The 17407-nt window shown below is 35.7% G+C and overlaps 1 protein-coding gene across 6 annotated transcripts in view; it reads right to left on the reverse strand.

Moving 5' to 3' along the window:
* WDPCP (WD repeat containing planar cell polarity effector) overlaps window positions 1–17407 on the reverse strand; it is a 381742-nt gene that overhangs the window by 250313 nt on the left and 114022 nt on the right. For 5 of the 6 annotated variants that reach the window (XM_049650302.1, XM_049650299.1, XM_049650297.1 and 2 more), the window contains exons 7-9: window positions 9488–9602; window positions 7102–7235; window positions 3345–3536 (exon numbers count right to left, since the gene is read on the reverse strand). In XM_049650302.1, coding sequence (XP_049506259.1) covers window positions 3345–3536; window positions 7102–7235; window positions 9488–9602 — 441 coding nt within the window. The remainder of the gene's footprint in view (window positions 1–3344; window positions 3537–7101; window positions 7236–9487; window positions 9603–17407) is intronic. The other variant, XM_049650301.1, reaches the window with a different exon arrangement.

The following is a 17407-nucleotide window of genomic DNA, read 5'->3' on the forward strand; positions in this document are numbered from 1 at the left end:
TATATATATATATATATATATAATGGAATGCTACTCAACCATCAAAAAGAATGAAATCTTGTCATTTGCAACGTGGATGGAGCAACAGTGTATTATGCTATGCAAAATAAGTCAGTCAGAGAAAGACAAATACCACATGATTTCACTCGTATGTGGAATTTAAGAAACAAAACACATGAACATATAAAAGAGCTGGGGAAAAGAAAAACAAAGGGAAACAAACCATGAGAGACTCTCAGAGAACAAACTGAGGCTTGATGGCTGGAGGTGGGTGGGGGATGGGCTAGATGGTTGACGGGTATTAAAGGAGGGCACTTGTTATGATGAGCACTGGGTGTTGTATGTAAGTGATGAACACTGAATTCTACTCCTGAAACTAATACTACACTGTATGTTAACTAACTAGAATTTAAATAAAAATTTGAACAAAAAAATCATGTGTATCATGTACAACTTTATGAAAATCTATTTAAAAAGTTACATAAAATGGATAGTTTTCCAGAAATACAAATTAAGGAAAAAACAGAATTCCTGAAAAATAAGCAACCCTTCCTTTAAAACACCACACCCAGGCAAATTTCATATGTGAGTTTTACCAAACACTCAAACATCAGATAATTCCTTTTGGTACTGTTTCAAAGATGAGAAAAAGAAAAAGCTAGCCAAATCATTCCATAGGTCTAGTACAACCTTCATATGGAACTTAGAAAGGAGAGTAAAAGAAAGTAAAATTGCTTACCAATCTCATTTTTGAGCAAATTGTAAAGCCCCTTTAATGTTTCTTCCTTACTATCTAAGTAGAATCAATCATTCTGTACTGGCTACTACTATATAGCATACACATACATACTCTATCCACAGCATCATTTAATGCCTTAGTGCACTTACATGTTTTCATATTTGTCTCTCATTGGTGGACACTAAGATCCCTGCAGGCAGGGTTATTTTTTGTATTCATATTCCCTATAATGAAATACAGTGTTTACTTCAGGGTCATGCTCAATAGTTGTCAAATGATGTAGAAACAGAAGGAAGGGCCTTTCTTCCTTGTGTAATGTGTATAGGCAGGACGTGAAAAATAAAGGCAGTGAGTAAACAAACCACTTGGCTAGAACACAGGTTTGCATAAGGAAGTAACATTGGAAAGGTAGGTCAGGGCCAGTCAATGTGGGCTTTTCAATGCTGACGCTGTTAGTTATGCTAAAGGCATTTTAGCAAGCAATGGCTAAATCAGACCTGTGCAGAATCCAGATGAGCACTTTTTAGAGCTATTACAGACCTAAAGAGGTGATCTATCTGGTTGAAATCTATCATTTTAAAAACAGACAACTAAAGTCTGAGAGGACAGGCTATCTATCCAAGGCCAAAGAACACAAAATTAGCTAAAAGCAGGCAGAAGCTTAGAGGCAGTAAGCTTGATTAATGTCAGACAGTTAGTATGTATATCGTCTGACCAACAGGTAAACCAAGTTTGTCTAACTCCAAAGGACATCATCTAGATGACACCAGGAGATGAGGTATATAAAACGTATGTATACCCTTTAAGCACTCCTAATTTCATGTAGTACATTCATTTCACATACAGGTAATTTGTGTAAAGTTTAGCTAAATTACTTTTACCTTTATTCTAAGACAGAACATTTAGAATTCTAATTAGCTTTATTACAGTCATTTTGATGAACTCTTTTACTCAATTAGCTTCTGAACCCAAGATCAATAAAACAGTAGGCATGAAAAGCCAATGAATAGGAACAAAGCACTTCCTTAGCCTCACAAAATCCACACCTAAAGCATTATAAGTAGTTTTAGTTACTATAACAAAATTGGAAAAGTTCCAGAAAAAGGCAAATTAATTAATTAGAAAGGACTCTACAGTCTTAAAAGATAGCCTGGAAGTTTATAACACCAGAAAAAGTAGGTAGGGACAGAAAAAACCTGGACTTGCTCATTGTATCTCAGAATACTAACTCCGAGAAATACTTCATAAAGTCTAAATGGTAATAAATTTAGAGAAAATATAGATGTATACTACAGTTATTCCTTGCCTTAGGATGGATTCACGTCCCAATAAACCAATCATATGTTGAAAATATCCTTAGTTGAAAATGCATTTAATACACCTAACCTACTGGACCTCACAGCTTAGCCTCAACTACTTAGACACGCTCAGAACATTCACATTAGGTTACAATTGGGCAAAATCATCTAACACACAGCCTCATGTAATTTACTGAATACTGTGCGGAAAGCAAAAAACAGAATGGTTTTATGGATACAGAATGGTTGTAAGGGTATGTGGCTGTGATCTCATGGCTGTCTGGGAGCTGCGCTGTCTGCCACTGTCCAGCATCATGAGAGAGGATCCTATCACCTATCACTACACTGAGAAAAGATCAAAATTCAAAATTCCAAGTATGGTTTCTACTAAATGTGAATTGCTTTCACATCCTGGTGAAGTCAAGAATCGTAAGTCAAATCATCTGTAAACTGAACTGTCTATATTCTACTCAGGCAAAAACTTAAAAAAGAATAAAGGAGGGTTGCTTTTGTTAAGTTATAAAAAAGAAAAACAAATTCCATACTCAAAGTACTGGTACAAGTTGAAATTACCTGTAGGTTCACAATAATGAATGATGGTAGAACCACTGGCAGGAATAGACAGGGTAGAATACTGTCCTCGCCTCCTAGATTAACCCTTTTGGTGCTCCTGTCTGAGGCAGGATACCAGATGAGAAGGCCATAGCTCTACAGCCCTCCTGATAAATTCTTGCCTTAGCCATGGTTTGGCTCCACAGTCTTCTACCAAATAGACATTTGACTAATGTTTACTGATTCCTTAACTGAAGTTTAAAGAAGGTGATTGATAACATAACTTTGGCAAGCAAGAAATTATAGGCAAGCCGTAATGACAGTACTAATAATGATATTAATAAGAATCACACAATGATCAGCGTTTGAGAGTTTACCATATGTAGATACTGCTCTAAATGCATGTCATAACTTATTTTTCTTCGTTAACTCTATTTTTCAGATAACAAAACCATGGTGCACACAGGTTAATTAGTTGCCCAAGGACAAAGAGCTAGGTAGTGGCAGAGCTAGGATTTGAACCCAGAAGCCTGTGTTCTTAATCACTGTGAGACTCAGGCCAGCCCTGGAACTGTCTATCTTGCAGATAGGATACTTTAAAGGATCCCACTTTATATGTACTTTCCTTTTTTCAGTATTTAGAAAAATAAATTATACATTAAAAAAAGTATTCATCTTTATTTCAGAATCAAAAAAACTAATAATCCTATTTTATTTGTTCTTCAATAAAATGTATATGTTTGCTTTAGATTTACCTCCAGTCTTCCTTGAGCATAACCTAGGAGCAGCAGATTGGCTCTGTCCTTCTCAGGAGAAATGGGGGCCCAAGGCCAAGCATCATCACTGACCAGCGGCCACCAGCAAACAACTGTATCTTGAACACAATTGATGGCTAGATGACGGTCTGCTGTCCTGTTTACTGGGCCCGGTATCTCAGAATAGGAAATCTAATGATTAAGAAAAAAAAGCACATAAGAATCATTTTTTAATGCAAAATCCTCGATGTATTACAAAAATTAAAGCATCTGTAAATGTAGATAAATGCAAGTAAATATGCATGTTAAACATGTGCTTAAGGAGGTGTCAGAATTTACCAAATTCTTTTGACACATATATAAAAAAGACATATGTTCAAAATTCTCCCCATTTTTAGCAGAGGAAAGGGAAAGGAGAAATGTGAGTTAGGGAGGAATTGGCTGTAGCAATCCCAATCAATACCAAAATGTACAGTCATGGCTGCTTGACAGCATCGACCTACACATAGGATTTAAGACCAGCTATATTAAATGACAAGTTCAGTACTGCTGACCAAGAGTATCTGACTACTGTTTAAGACATAACATGTTAACAATGACTGACAACAATAAAAGGAAAAACAACTTGAGGCAAATATCACTTTAAAGAATATATGAGACATATACACATATATTCTGCATAAAGGGATAAGCCACAGCATCATGCGTAAAAGTTTATGCAGCTTCTGAGAATTATGCTTCTCTTTCTTAGGAAGGATTTGTAGAATTTATTATTCAAACTATGTTATTTTGGAACATGGTTATTTGAAAACATAAGCACGGCACCATCTGGGTGACACATGCCAAGGAAATATAGATTGCACCGTATTTCTGCTTAAGGAATTAATGGAAGGTTGATAGCTTGGAAGAAAAAAAAAAAAACTATCTTGCCATTGCTGGTCAGCAATAATCGAACCACTTTCTGGGGATTAAGCGCATGGCTAAGCCTACTGGACCAGACACTAGCAAAGGGCAGGGGGTCTTCTTATCAGAGAAATGCTTCTGGAGCCAGTCTCACTACATGACAGATTGCTTTCATATTCCTGTCTGCAAGGCAACAAAGGATGGCAGTAATGCGATAATGCCAGAGTGCAATGGGTGTTAAGAACCCGTTGCATTTATGTATTGTATTTAGTAAATAATCAGGCTCATCCAAATTGTGATCTCACCACTCAACCAAGGCCATTAAAATCAAGGTTAATGCTTTAATAATCCTCTGCTATTTTTTTTTAATATGGTCAAAAGGAACCCTTTTCTATTTGCATGGCCATAATATTATTGACCTCTTCATCCTCTGAATGCACATCAAAAGGAACTGAAATCAAAGTAATTACCAGTGTTGTTCTCTCATGGTAAACATTTAACTCCTTGCACTGTCCCTTCACTGTTAAATAAATTGAATTGGATTTTTTAAATGTAGCCTGGAAAACTTGTTAAAGGTCAGTAGATTCAGGATATTTACCCTGCAATTTTCTTTGCCAAAATTATTTCAATCTGAAAGAATTATGGTACAGCTGTAAAGAAAAACAGGATTATAAATACACTATTTCTTTGTTTTAAAATCCAAATGGGCAATGACAGACAACACAGATGTACCTTATGCTTTGAAGTGCAAATTCTTATATTTATGCTCTCAATATTATTATTTTGACTACTTATCTTCTTATTTGAGAGGAATACCACAATGGGATAGCTAGGTCTTTATAAATATACATACAATATTTTGACATCCTATTGCCATGTCACACATTATTTAGGAATTTCTAGATGAAAAAATAGAGTTAAAACAAGAAACTGGCACTTTCAGTCCTCATAGTGCACATAATGTATGTTATCTGAAATTTTCTGTTTCCTGTGAGTTTTAATGGCATCAGTTTTCTATCATGATGGTCAATAGGGCAAGTAAAGTGAACAAGTTTCTTAAATTATTCTTCCAAAAGACAAATGGCAGTTTTTACTAAGTATTACATATATATATATATATATATTAAACATTGAACCAGAAAGTGAAATCCATGGGCTCTTCCAAAGGGAAGCAGGTTACTTCCCTGCATGCATAGTCCAATGCATAGACATGGAGTGCCCATGTTATTCTCAAATCCAAAGGCATAAAGAATAAACAAACAAGTAATTCCCTTACTTAAGGTGCAAGAGTCCATATACCAGGTCTATTTTCCACATCTCTTCATAAGAAAAGATGACATCCTGGCAGTTTCTCTCTGATCCCATTAATGGGTAGCTACGATCCTTCAGCTGAGAAGACTGTACTAAGCTATCCATCACATCTAAGATGGAGAACTAGTCATAAAAAATTTTACACAATAGCACTGAAAACATTTTAAATAGTTTGAGTTTATGCACATTGGAGCGTTTTATTTATTTATTTATTTATTTATTTATTTATTCACTCCATATTGGTACATTTTAAAGACCAGTATTAGTAAATAAACAACATTTCAAATAAATCTACAATTAGCCAACCTGGAAAATAGCATCCCATTAAGAGTGCTAATACCAGTTTTTTTTACTAACCAAAATAGAATACATGAGTACCACTGATTTTCCAAGTAAAGAAAATCAGTATTAAATGCTACAGAAGCTCCACAAGATTGGCAAATATGACCAAATTAGTTTATTACCACAATGAAAAACTCATTTAATATATTTTATCTCATGTCAAAAAAATTTTTTATAAGAATAGAGGTTTCCACCAAATAAAACTAAATCCTTCCCATACCACTATCATCTCAATCACAATAAGAAATAATCCCAAAGGGCAAAAGGTTAGTTTAAATACTACTTTTTCAAACACACACACACACAAAGTTTCAAGCCATAAAGCTGACTTCTAAAAATCTTTGCCGTTATTACGGATAGATACTCTGGGTATGGCATAAGTGTGCATCTTTTTTAAGGAAGCTTTATATCAGTTCTGTTCCCAGTGAACAGTGAACTGTCTCAAATCCACGTCACAGAGGCTGGATCAATCTTGCAAACACAAGTCATTCCTGAAAAGAGGCCTTGAACTGAAACAGCCTGGAAAATGTATTAGATACTCATCCTAGCAGAGAGTATGCCTTCCAAGCAGTTAAAATGTAATGTGGCAAAACTTATATTAAACACATCATTTAAAATAAAAATCCTTCCTTAACAGATGTAAAGTCCCTGATACAAGGAAACAAATTACCTGGAGTTAGTGAAGGGAGAGATACTAACATATGAAGGAGAATTCGTTTTGCATTCTTCTCCAGTTATAGCTGGGTGGGGGGTGGGGGGGGTGGGTATTTTTCCTCCCCTTGTTTATTACACTTTTCTATTAACCTTTGAAAGTGCCTTCTTTCTTCTTTCTTTTCTTGTGAAATGGAAGCCAAAGTAGCTATCCTTGCCTAGAAAGATGATATGAGGTCTTAGGGAAAAATGAGAATGCTGTATATACTATCCTTAGAAAGAAAAACATTTTCAAATGTGTAATTTGTCTTTCTTATGTGTCTATGATTTCCATAAGTACCAAACATGTCATTATTAGACCCTTATAATGAGATTAAAACAGAAAAGGTAGGAGAGCCACTATTTTTAATAAATCAACCCTAATCATATAATTAATTCTGGTTTTCCAGAAATCTAGAACTGTTCAAAAATACTGAACATAGTATCAGCCCATGTGATACTCTAGCATACCTTAATAATTAATAAAATGACTATAAATTGAAATCTCTACCTTATAATCCAAGGCTGAGAGTTTTTCCAGTCTTTTGTTTACATCAGGAGAACCCATCTTCTTGGTAAACTGAATAAAACATAGTTTGTTTTGTGCCAAAAATGATAAGATGATAAAGTTGTCTGTAAGAAGAGCTAAGGAAAAAAAAAAAAGATTTGATAAAATACTGTAAAATACTAAGTTACAATAAAATGATAATGAAGTAATTTTTTCCACTGAAATATTACAAAAAGCTACTTTCAGAATATAAATACCAACTGAAATAACTAGTCTCCCAAATATCATTATTTTACAAGGATATTAAAGATACTATGAATAAACAATAATCATCAAACTAGTGATGCATGGATTTGATACTTTTCCTTTTATCCTGAGACCATTTTATGATACACTGATGTTTGGGGACAACCACCAAATGAGATATATTTGGAACTAGGGCTAGAAAAGCATAAAATAAAGACTATTCCATACTGAATCTAAGATGAAAACATTTTTTTGTGCTTAGCCTTTAATCCTGCATTTATATGATATAAATCATCTGAGAACAAACTAATTTTTTTTTAGGGGATATAGATCAGTGTTCTCCACCAATCTTATGTATTTTTTTATTTTAAATTTTTCATCAATGAACTTTCTTTTTGAGGGTATACAAGCTGAACAAAACAAAGCATATTATACTCAACATGCACATTATGTAAGTTAATATCTAATAATGAAGATTAGCAAAAAGATTTCTACAGCTTTATTTCTATGCACACTAGTAGGTAGACAATTAATATTCATAAGTTATATAAAGGGCTACTAATATTAAAAATTATTGATAAAAACATATAATAGGAATTTGAGAAATATTTTATATTGTTCCTAGCATAATGAAATTATACAATGTTTCATATATTTTTCTTCACTTCCACACCCCTGGCTGTGCAAGCAGCAACCAACAGTATATCTACACAATTACAGGAGAATCTGGAGAACTGCCAAGAAATCACATTGTTATCATGGTCTCATGAGAGTGTATTATTTGGGGTATAAATAAAAGAAACAAGTAAAAAAAGATATCTCAGAGACATGAATAGTGTTGGAAGTCTTTTATTTCTTATAGAGGAGCATCAACATGACAAAATCATCACAGCCACTATTTTATTCGTAGTGTCAACAAAGGGGTCAATTATTAGACATGAAAATGGAACTTTTTCCATCGGAAGCTTCCTTGGCACCATGTTCCTGTAAGGAAGAGGAAATGGCACACTTACAATCCTACCCCCAGCTTATTACTATCAGGAATGTTGCTAATTACAGCCATCCTGCCGAGTGCTGTCCTCTATGATGATGAAATTGTGTCTAAGTCATTCAGTGGTAGCTAGTGAGAGCACATAGCAGAAGGAAGGTTTCTGTGTTCTCACCTCTGTCCTTTCCACTGGTGCACACTTTGTTCTGATTATTCAATTTAAGATACTGACAATTTTCAATTTCTAATGATAATGCAACCTGTTTCTTAAACCTTTTTACCTTCAATAAAAGAATATAAGCTTAAAACCTCAGGAGTCAGCACAGTATAACAGAAAGAAAATGGGCTCTGTAGCTAGAACCTGGGTTCAAATCTCAGTTTGGTTATTTTCAGGCTGTTCCTTAGTATCTCATTCATGGGCATGTTCCTTAGTATCTTAGCTTCAATTTCCTTATCTATAAAATGGAGATAATTATACCATATAAAGTTGTTTTTTTAATTAAATAAGTAGGTTGGTATAGTATAGAGCCTTTCAGGGCTCAATAAATGTCAGTATCCTACCTTTTCAATAATTGGCTTAAAAATTTTTTTTATGTGCTTTGTGGCAATTACATACTGGTTGTGTTATACTTAAAAGAATCCAGCTTTGTATATTTGGCATTGGTTTTTGATATTTAGAAATACTGCCCAAATTCTCTCAAAAGTTAGTATTCATAGACTTTGGTAACAAAGAATCTTCCTACGAGCCAAATTACAGACTTATTTTTTTTTTACTGGTGATTGTGTTGACACATTTGAGTTATTTTTTTCAAAATTCATTTGAAAATGAAAAATATTTGAAATGTCAACAATAGGGGGCTAATTTTGAAAACACACACCAAAAAAAAAAAAAATACCCTATTTTGAAAATACATTCACATTTTTAAAGGAAAAACTGAAAAATACTCAGAATATGAGCCTAACACTTGACAAAAACTTTGGTATTAAATATTAGTCAAAACTTGTATTTGTCCCAGGGGTTGTAACTATGCTATTATAAGCAGATTACTTGTGTTTGCAAGTCCCCAGTGGTAATAATTAGTGTACCTGTTGACATACTATTTCTCCTGCCCCACTGTTAATGTAGGCAATTGACTTGCACATGGGGGTAATTACCATCACTGATGGAGTCTGAGATGAGCTTCCCCACCAGGCTTCTGTCAATCACTACTTTCTCCAGCTGCGGCCCAGAGAGGCTTAGGGACACCAGCACACCTGAACCAAAGAGGAGCTAAAACCCGGTAAAGAGGAAGAGTGGGAGGAAGATACACTGAGCATTAGTCTTTCAAAAATCTCTCTTCAAATGTATAAATTATACAGACATTTACACAGCATTTATACTATGAAATTATAAAGAGTTTTTCTTCATCGAAAACAATTACTGCCATTCTGAGTAAATAGGAAAAGGTGGCTAAATGATACAACACAAGAAGTGCATTGGTCAAAGCTATGTGCAGAAACTGAGTTTAGTTCACGTTTATTAGAAGTCTAATCATCTAAACATTTAGAAAATACTCATGGAGAGATAAATGCTTTGCACTGCATTCAGAAATATAATGTGTTCTATTAGTATTTTGAAAGATTACTTTTTATATCTGAAATTAAAAGACGATTTCCAAATAGTTGTTCCTAGACATTAAATATAGAAAAGATGCAACCATTAGAATACAGACAGTGTATGTTACAATTTATTTGGACTTTAAACCCCACTTCTACAAATAAAGATCTTGTCAGTTTAAAATATTAAAATACATGGGGGGCGCCTGGGTGGCTCAGTCGGTTAAGCGGCCGACTTCGGCCCAGGTCATGATCTCGTGGTCCGTGAGTTCGAGCCCCGCGTCGGGCTCTGTGCTGACAGCTCAGAGCCTGGAGCCTGTTTCAGATTCTGTGTCTCCCTCTCTCTGACCCTCCCCCATTCATGCTTTGTCTCTCTCTGTCTCAAAAATAAATAAACGCTAAAAAAAAAAAAATAAATAAAATAAAATATTAAAATACATGTAAATCAAGGCAATTAAAATAAAATGTTAAACTTTAAAATTCGTAAATAAATAATACATACCACAAACAATTCCTCAAGAAGAGATAAACACAGTAAAGTACTCAGGCTTTATCAATATCAGGGTTCACCCAACCCCCCAACAAGAGATGACTGGATATTGCCATTATGATTTTATATTGCTCCTTCCCATTTGTGGCAACATAATTCATTCATCTCCAAATGTTTAAAACTTCTGAAAGGACTATGCATATGCGTATGCTTGTTATCTATGAGATTATGAAATATCAACATTGGAAGAAATTGTTTCACCTTCAAGGCAACAGACTCAAAGCAGATGAATCATGGAATAGCATATGGTATAAGAAGAAAAAAACCAATTGTCAGTAAACTAATCATGAACATGCTAGCCAAACTCAAAGACAACTATGATTTTAAACAAAACAGGGGAATTCCCCACCTACCTAGATATCATGTCCCAGCTAGAAAGGATGTTTCTGTGTCAAGACATATTTAGACATGTGTGAAAGATGAGCAGCACAAGGGACCAGGTTATTATAAAGAAAGACGACTACTTCCCCATTGCCTAACAGATTCCAGGCACAGGAATAAGAAAAGAAACTGAAGGGTCCCCCGTGACTTAATAGACTGTCCATTTAACATCAATGCCCCTACAGGGTGCAAAGGACAAGGAAGATGTAATCATATTTATTCATTTGGGAGACTAATAAGAGAAGAACATTTGTTCCAAGAATTTCAAAATATTCAGAAATTAATTAATCTCTACTGAATTACATCCAGCTCTGCAATATCCCTTGATGGAAAACACTGATATTTCCCTTTGGGGAATTCCCCAATAACAACAAAGCACGTGGTCTTTATTTCTAAATTCTCCCTTCTCAAGCAGGTAATTTTAGGGTCATCTTTCATTTCCAGTTCTCCCCTATGTAACAGCTTTTTTCTCTCCCTTCCCCATTTGTTCAAAACATCTCTAAAATCTGCCATTTTAAATGTATTTTTATCTACCAAAACCTTAACCTATACTCTTGAGCATCTCTTTTCTTAATTATTCACTGACTACTAGCTCCTTGTGGGTACTAGCTAGGCCACTTGTATCTTTGTACCTTCAATGCTTAAACAATGCCAGGCACAGAGTAAGTGCTAATTAAATGTTTGGAGAAAAAAAACATAATTAACTCATTATAGGATCTGATTATTCATAGTTAAAAAGAAACTTAGTCTAATCTTCCACTTCCATAAGTTCCTTTTCCTTCTGCAGCATTCCTTCAAGGATCAGCCTATTCTTGAATACTTCCAGTGATCAGGAGCTCATTATCTTACCACTGGACAGTTCTAATCGACTCAGAGATCACTCGGTCATTTTTTTCATTCAACAAACCTGAATGTTGATTATATGCCAAGCACTAAACTGAATTTAGTGGCTCAAAAGTTAATAAAATATAATCCTCAAAATAGATGAAATATAGATTAATAGAGGTAGAGATATAAGAAAACAAATGTAATAAAGTGCTATTACTGGTCCTATTATAAGAGTACATACAGGGGAGACTGGAGAGACTGAGGAGAAGGTGGTGACGCTTGAGGTAAAGGCTAATAATGCCTTCTAAGAACTCCTACAGTAATCCAAGTTTTTCTTCAATAGCACACTTTCAAATACTAAAGGATAGTAGCATAGTGTTAAGCCTGGACTCCGAAATCAGAATGAAATCAGCACTAGCTCTACCTCTTACTAGCTGTGTGACCTTGTGGGAGTTGCTTAACCTCTCTGTAACTTCATTACCTCATCTGAAAAGGTAATATCTACTTCATAGGAAGAGCATTAAATAACTTTTTACAAGTAGTATTTAGAATAATGCCCGGCACATATTAATGTCTGCAATTACTATTACTATTTTTTGAAGTTTATTTATTTCGAGAGGGGGGGGGGCAGAGGGAAGAGAGCATGAGCAGGGAGGGGCAGAGAGAGAGGGAGAGAGAGAATCCCTATTGCAAAACAGTGAGATCATGACCTGAGCCTATAGCAAGAGTCAGATGCTTAACCAACTGAGCCACCCAGGAGCCCCTGCAATTACTACTGTTACTGTTATTCAGCCAGTACTCATATGATGTGTGCTCACTATACTATTTGCAATCTCTGAGCACATTCTTTTGTCTTTCTGAAAATCTTGCACCCAGATTGGACTCAATACTAGACATGGTACACTAGACTCCAGGTGAGTTATCACCAGTACAATCTTTTGTCACCTTTCCCATTTGCTATGGTTTCATAAAGATATTGTCTCCAAGATATTTGCAACTTCCTCCAGAAATCTGGAATTTAATTTGCCCAAGTCTCTCAAATTTCTTGTTCCTTATTTTCTGCTCTCAGCAACATTATCATGAACTGGCCCTCATCTCCTAATGGTAGTTGCTATTTCTATGTATGAGCATCTGCTATCTTATAAAACTAATTCTATATGACCACTTTAGTGGGATGGAGACGTAAAGTACAACCTGTGAGAGTAGGTAAAAGAAGGAATTTAGGCTGGAAAGGATTCAGAGGGGAAATGTCCAGGTACAGGAAGAAAGCGTGCATATGCTACAGTACACACCACACGGAGATAGGAGCAGTGATTTGGGAATTGCGAATCCTGCCCAGTGAGTTTCAGCATTCCTTCAGAATCTTTCCTTCCAAGGACTGGCACAGCCTACTTATTCATTCATTCATTCATTCATTTCACAAATCTGTATTAGTATTTGTATGAGCTAGGCCCTGTTCTAGATACTGAAGATACAGCAGTGAATATAACAGACAAAACCTTTTCCCTACCTCCCCTCAGGGAGTTGCGTTCTAGTGTGGACACAGGAAATAGGCAAAACATTTTGATATAATGTCAAATAGCAGCAAGAATTACAGAGAAAAATAAAGCACAGTAAGGATGGGGATTTTATAAGAATGCTGTTTTGAGCAGAATGACTAATTAAGAAAAAGACCTGACGAGATGACATTTGAGTACAGACACAAATGAAGTGACTGAACAAGACACAGATTATTTGGAGAAAAGGAGTCTGAGGCAGAGAACAGCAAATGCAAAAACTCTAAGGTCAGAATGTGCCTAGGATGACTGAAGAAAGCTAGGCCAGAGAAGCTAGAGGGAAGTGAGTGACAGTGATATTCACAGAGGCTAAAATTAGAGAGGTAGTTGGGCCAGGTTAGGTCGATGAGAAATCACTCGGTTTTAAGCAGCAGAGAATTATGGTCTAATTTATGTTTTGTTTTGTTTTGTTTACAGCTTATGTATTTATTTTTGACAGGGGGTAGGGGAGCAGAAAGAGGGAGGTGGAGAGAGAATCCAAAGACCTGAAATCATGACCTGAGCTGAATCAAGAGTCAGAAACCTAACCATCTGAGCCACCTAGGTGCCCCTAACTTATGTTTTAAAGAGGGGTCTGGCTGGGCAAGAGTATAAGCAAGGAGACCTTAGGAAACTACTGCAAGAGAGAGAAGATGATGGCTGGGCTAAAATGGCAATGCTACAAGAAATGATATGTGGACAGATTTGAGATATATTTTAAAGAGGATCAACTAGGAATTGCTTAGGGACTGGGTGTGGCATACGAGAGAAAAACTAAAAAATGTGGGGGCTGAGCAACTGGGTTTAATGAGTTACGGAACACCCAAGGAGACACTATTCAGGGGGAATCAAGAAATTGGTTTTGGACATGTTAGTTTATGGTGTCTATGGACATAAAAGTAGAGATATTGAGTAGACAATTAGAAATGAGTCTGAAGTTTAAGGTGAAGTGGGGGCTGCAGATATATATTTGGGAGTCATTTAGTCATTTAGGTAGTATTAAAAGTCATGGAACTGGACAAGCTCTTCTTAAAAAATGAGTAGAGGAATTAGAGTGCTAAGTGAAATTAGTCAGTTAGAGAAAGACAAATATCATATGACTTCACTCATACGTGGAATTTAAGACACAAAACCGATGAACCTAAGGGAAGGGAAGCAAAAATAATATAAAAACAGGGAGGGGGACAAAACATAAGAGACTCTTAAATATAGAGAACATACTGAGGATTGCTGGAGGGGTTGTGGGTGGGGAGATTAAGGCAAGAGGCATTAAGGAGGACATGCGTTGGGATGAGTACTGCGTGTTATATGTAGGGGAAAAATCACTGGATTCTACTCCTGAAATCATCATCGCACTATATGCTAACTGATTTGGATGTAAATTTTAAACAATTAAAAAATTTAAAAAATTTTTTAAAATTAAAAAAAGGAGTAGAGAGGTCAAATGGGTGGCACCCCAATCCACAACTTATGGTATCTTCATAAGAAGAGGAAGAAACAATAGAGAGTTCCCTCTCTCCATGTGCACACATAGAGGAAAGGCCATGTGACAACACAGTAAGAAGACAGCTGCAGGAAGAGAGGCCTTACCAGAAACCCTTACCAACCCTGACAACACCTTGATCTTGGAATGCTAGTCTCCAGAACTGTGAGAAGAAAAAAAAAATCTGTTGTTTAATCAATCAATCAATCAATAAAAGTTGATAGAGAAAGAAGCCCAAGGTCTGAGGTTTGGGACATTCCAAACTTTAGAGTTGTTAAAAGATCAGATTAGCCCTCTTACTGAAACCTAGTTTGGGTACTCATTAGGATCAAGGTGTGTCCATCATTACCTATCTCTAAATGTCTTGTGGCCTAGAGGTATCTCTGACACCAGATTTTGAAATAAGAAAGTATAGATAAATTAATAAGCTAATTAATGCATTTTTATAAAACAACCTGTGGGAAAGCATAAAGTTTCCAAGTACTGGTGCCAAAGATACTCCTGGGTAGAGTAACGGAGATAACCAGAATTAGGAAAAAATAGTCTCAAGTTCAAGAAACGAATATTCCAGTTCAGACAGGAAAGTGTTTCCACCTGTTTCCCTAAAAGGTTGTTTTTAACTCACCAAAATGAAAATGGCCTTTGTAAGATTTGGCAGGACAAGAAGTTAAAGGGGCACTAAGATACTGTCCTATCCCACTACAAGGAGTTGCAGATTTCTGACAGCTCAGAAAATGAAAAAGAGGACAGCAGTAAAGGGAAACCACTATAAAGCAGATAGATCTGAGCTTGGGAATAGATCTACATGATGAATCAATGAGAAGACCCATGAGATTTCCCAAAATTGTTCCAATTTTAATGTTGTTCTTTGTGTACAACATGACTAAGGCAAAACAGGAAATGAAACTTGTCCTTTTCTCAGACACCCTCCCAGACAGGAAGTATCTTCCTTATTATTTCTGCTCAGTCCATGTTTCTTTCCATTGCCTTTTATCATTTCTCCTTCTCATTTTAATAAGCTCATACCAAAGAGCTTTTCTCTTTAAGAAACTGGGAAATGATTCCTATAATCTTTAGGTGGCTCTTCAAATGATTTCTTCTAACCTTAGATTCAGTACTTAAATGGAAATGAAAAGAAAAGGGAAAAGAAAGAGAAAATTATATCAGATGATACCATTAATCAAAACAAAACATAAACAACCACAAGAACCTGAGTTTTATTCCATTCACCAGGTCAAAATATGCATCTCCTATATAATCCAAGTATATAGACAGGGATACAACAGTGAGTAAGGAAGACACATGTTAGTAGAATATATATATAAAATAAAGTAGAAGACCTCATCTCAGCAAGAAGTGCAGGTTTTGGTTAGGATAGATGGCTGCTTCCTAGAAGAGAGAGTTTAATATGCCAGAGAAGAGAAAAGCAGCACACTTGGTCTCTAGTACTAAAGAACTGATATAGTATTGTGAATGAGCTATTTTGTAATAGTGATCACAAACAAGTCCATTGATTTCAATGTTCTCATTGGTTAAGAAAACTTCCCCCCATCCCAAATCCATGTGATTATCATCACATCTGAGGAGAAAATGAAAAGTAAAGTAGGCCAGGTGAGTACTAAAAAATCAACAATGAGTGACAGGTTTAATTCACAATCTGAAAATTAAGTCATGAACAGGCAGCAAAGATTGATTTTCATAATCATTAGCAGACATGTGGGAGACAGCAGGTGCTGAATACTACAATCCAGAGAGGCAACAAAGTATTAGGACCACTGGAGTGAATTCTAGGGCTGAAGCAAATATTTAAAGCATTGTAAAGCCACTCCCCTAGCGGTCCAGTAAATTGACATCACGTCGACACCTCACTCAATCCTGCCCCCAATCCAATCCATGGGATAAATTCTGGAGAAACTCTGAGAGCTATAAATAGTCAAGCAATTTTACATTGGGGAACTCTAAATCAGAGTGTAGAGTCACTGATCATTTTAAGAGATAACGTGCTAGAAGAAGGATAACATGTCTTCTGTAATTTATTCCTTCATTCAGCAAACATTTGAGTATAGAGGGAAACCATACCTGACTAAACTGTTAAGGTAGAGAAACAAAAGTGAATGTAGTTAAGACAAGAACAAAAAAATCTAATTGACTCATCAAAGGAAATTGAGTTAAGAAGAAGAAACAAAAGTACAAGAAATAACCAGGTATTTTTCTGGATACAGAGTGTTAACAAAGGGGTTTTCCAATGATTTGTGTGGTGTAATTCAATATATGAAATAGATACATGCCTAGAAATTTGCTTAAGTCTATTTCAATCATAAGAAATCTCATTTTCTTACTTATTACAAGTAATGTTACTTTTTTTTTAAGTTTATCTATTTGGGGAGGGGGGTGGGGGACAGAGAGAGGGAGAGAGAGAATCCCAAGTTGGCTCTGCACTGTAGGCACAGAGCCCAACATGGGGCTTGTTCCCACAAACCATGAGATCATGACCTGAGCCAGATCAAGAGTCAGACACTTAACCGAATGAGCCACCCAGCACCCCGGCAATGCTATTTTAATCTCTAATGTAATTTTCAATCCACCTCTTTTATATTTATATATAATAATTACATAAAAGTGATCATTCCTAGAAAATATAATCATGGTGAAATTCACACACACACACACACACACACACACACACACACACACACACACAC

This window comes from Panthera uncia (assembly GCF_023721935.1).
Source record: "Panthera uncia isolate 11264 chromosome A3 unlocalized genomic scaffold, Puncia_PCG_1.0 HiC_scaffold_11, whole genome shotgun sequence".
Taxonomy (NCBI): Eukaryota; Metazoa; Chordata; class Mammalia; order Carnivora; family Felidae; genus Panthera; species Panthera uncia.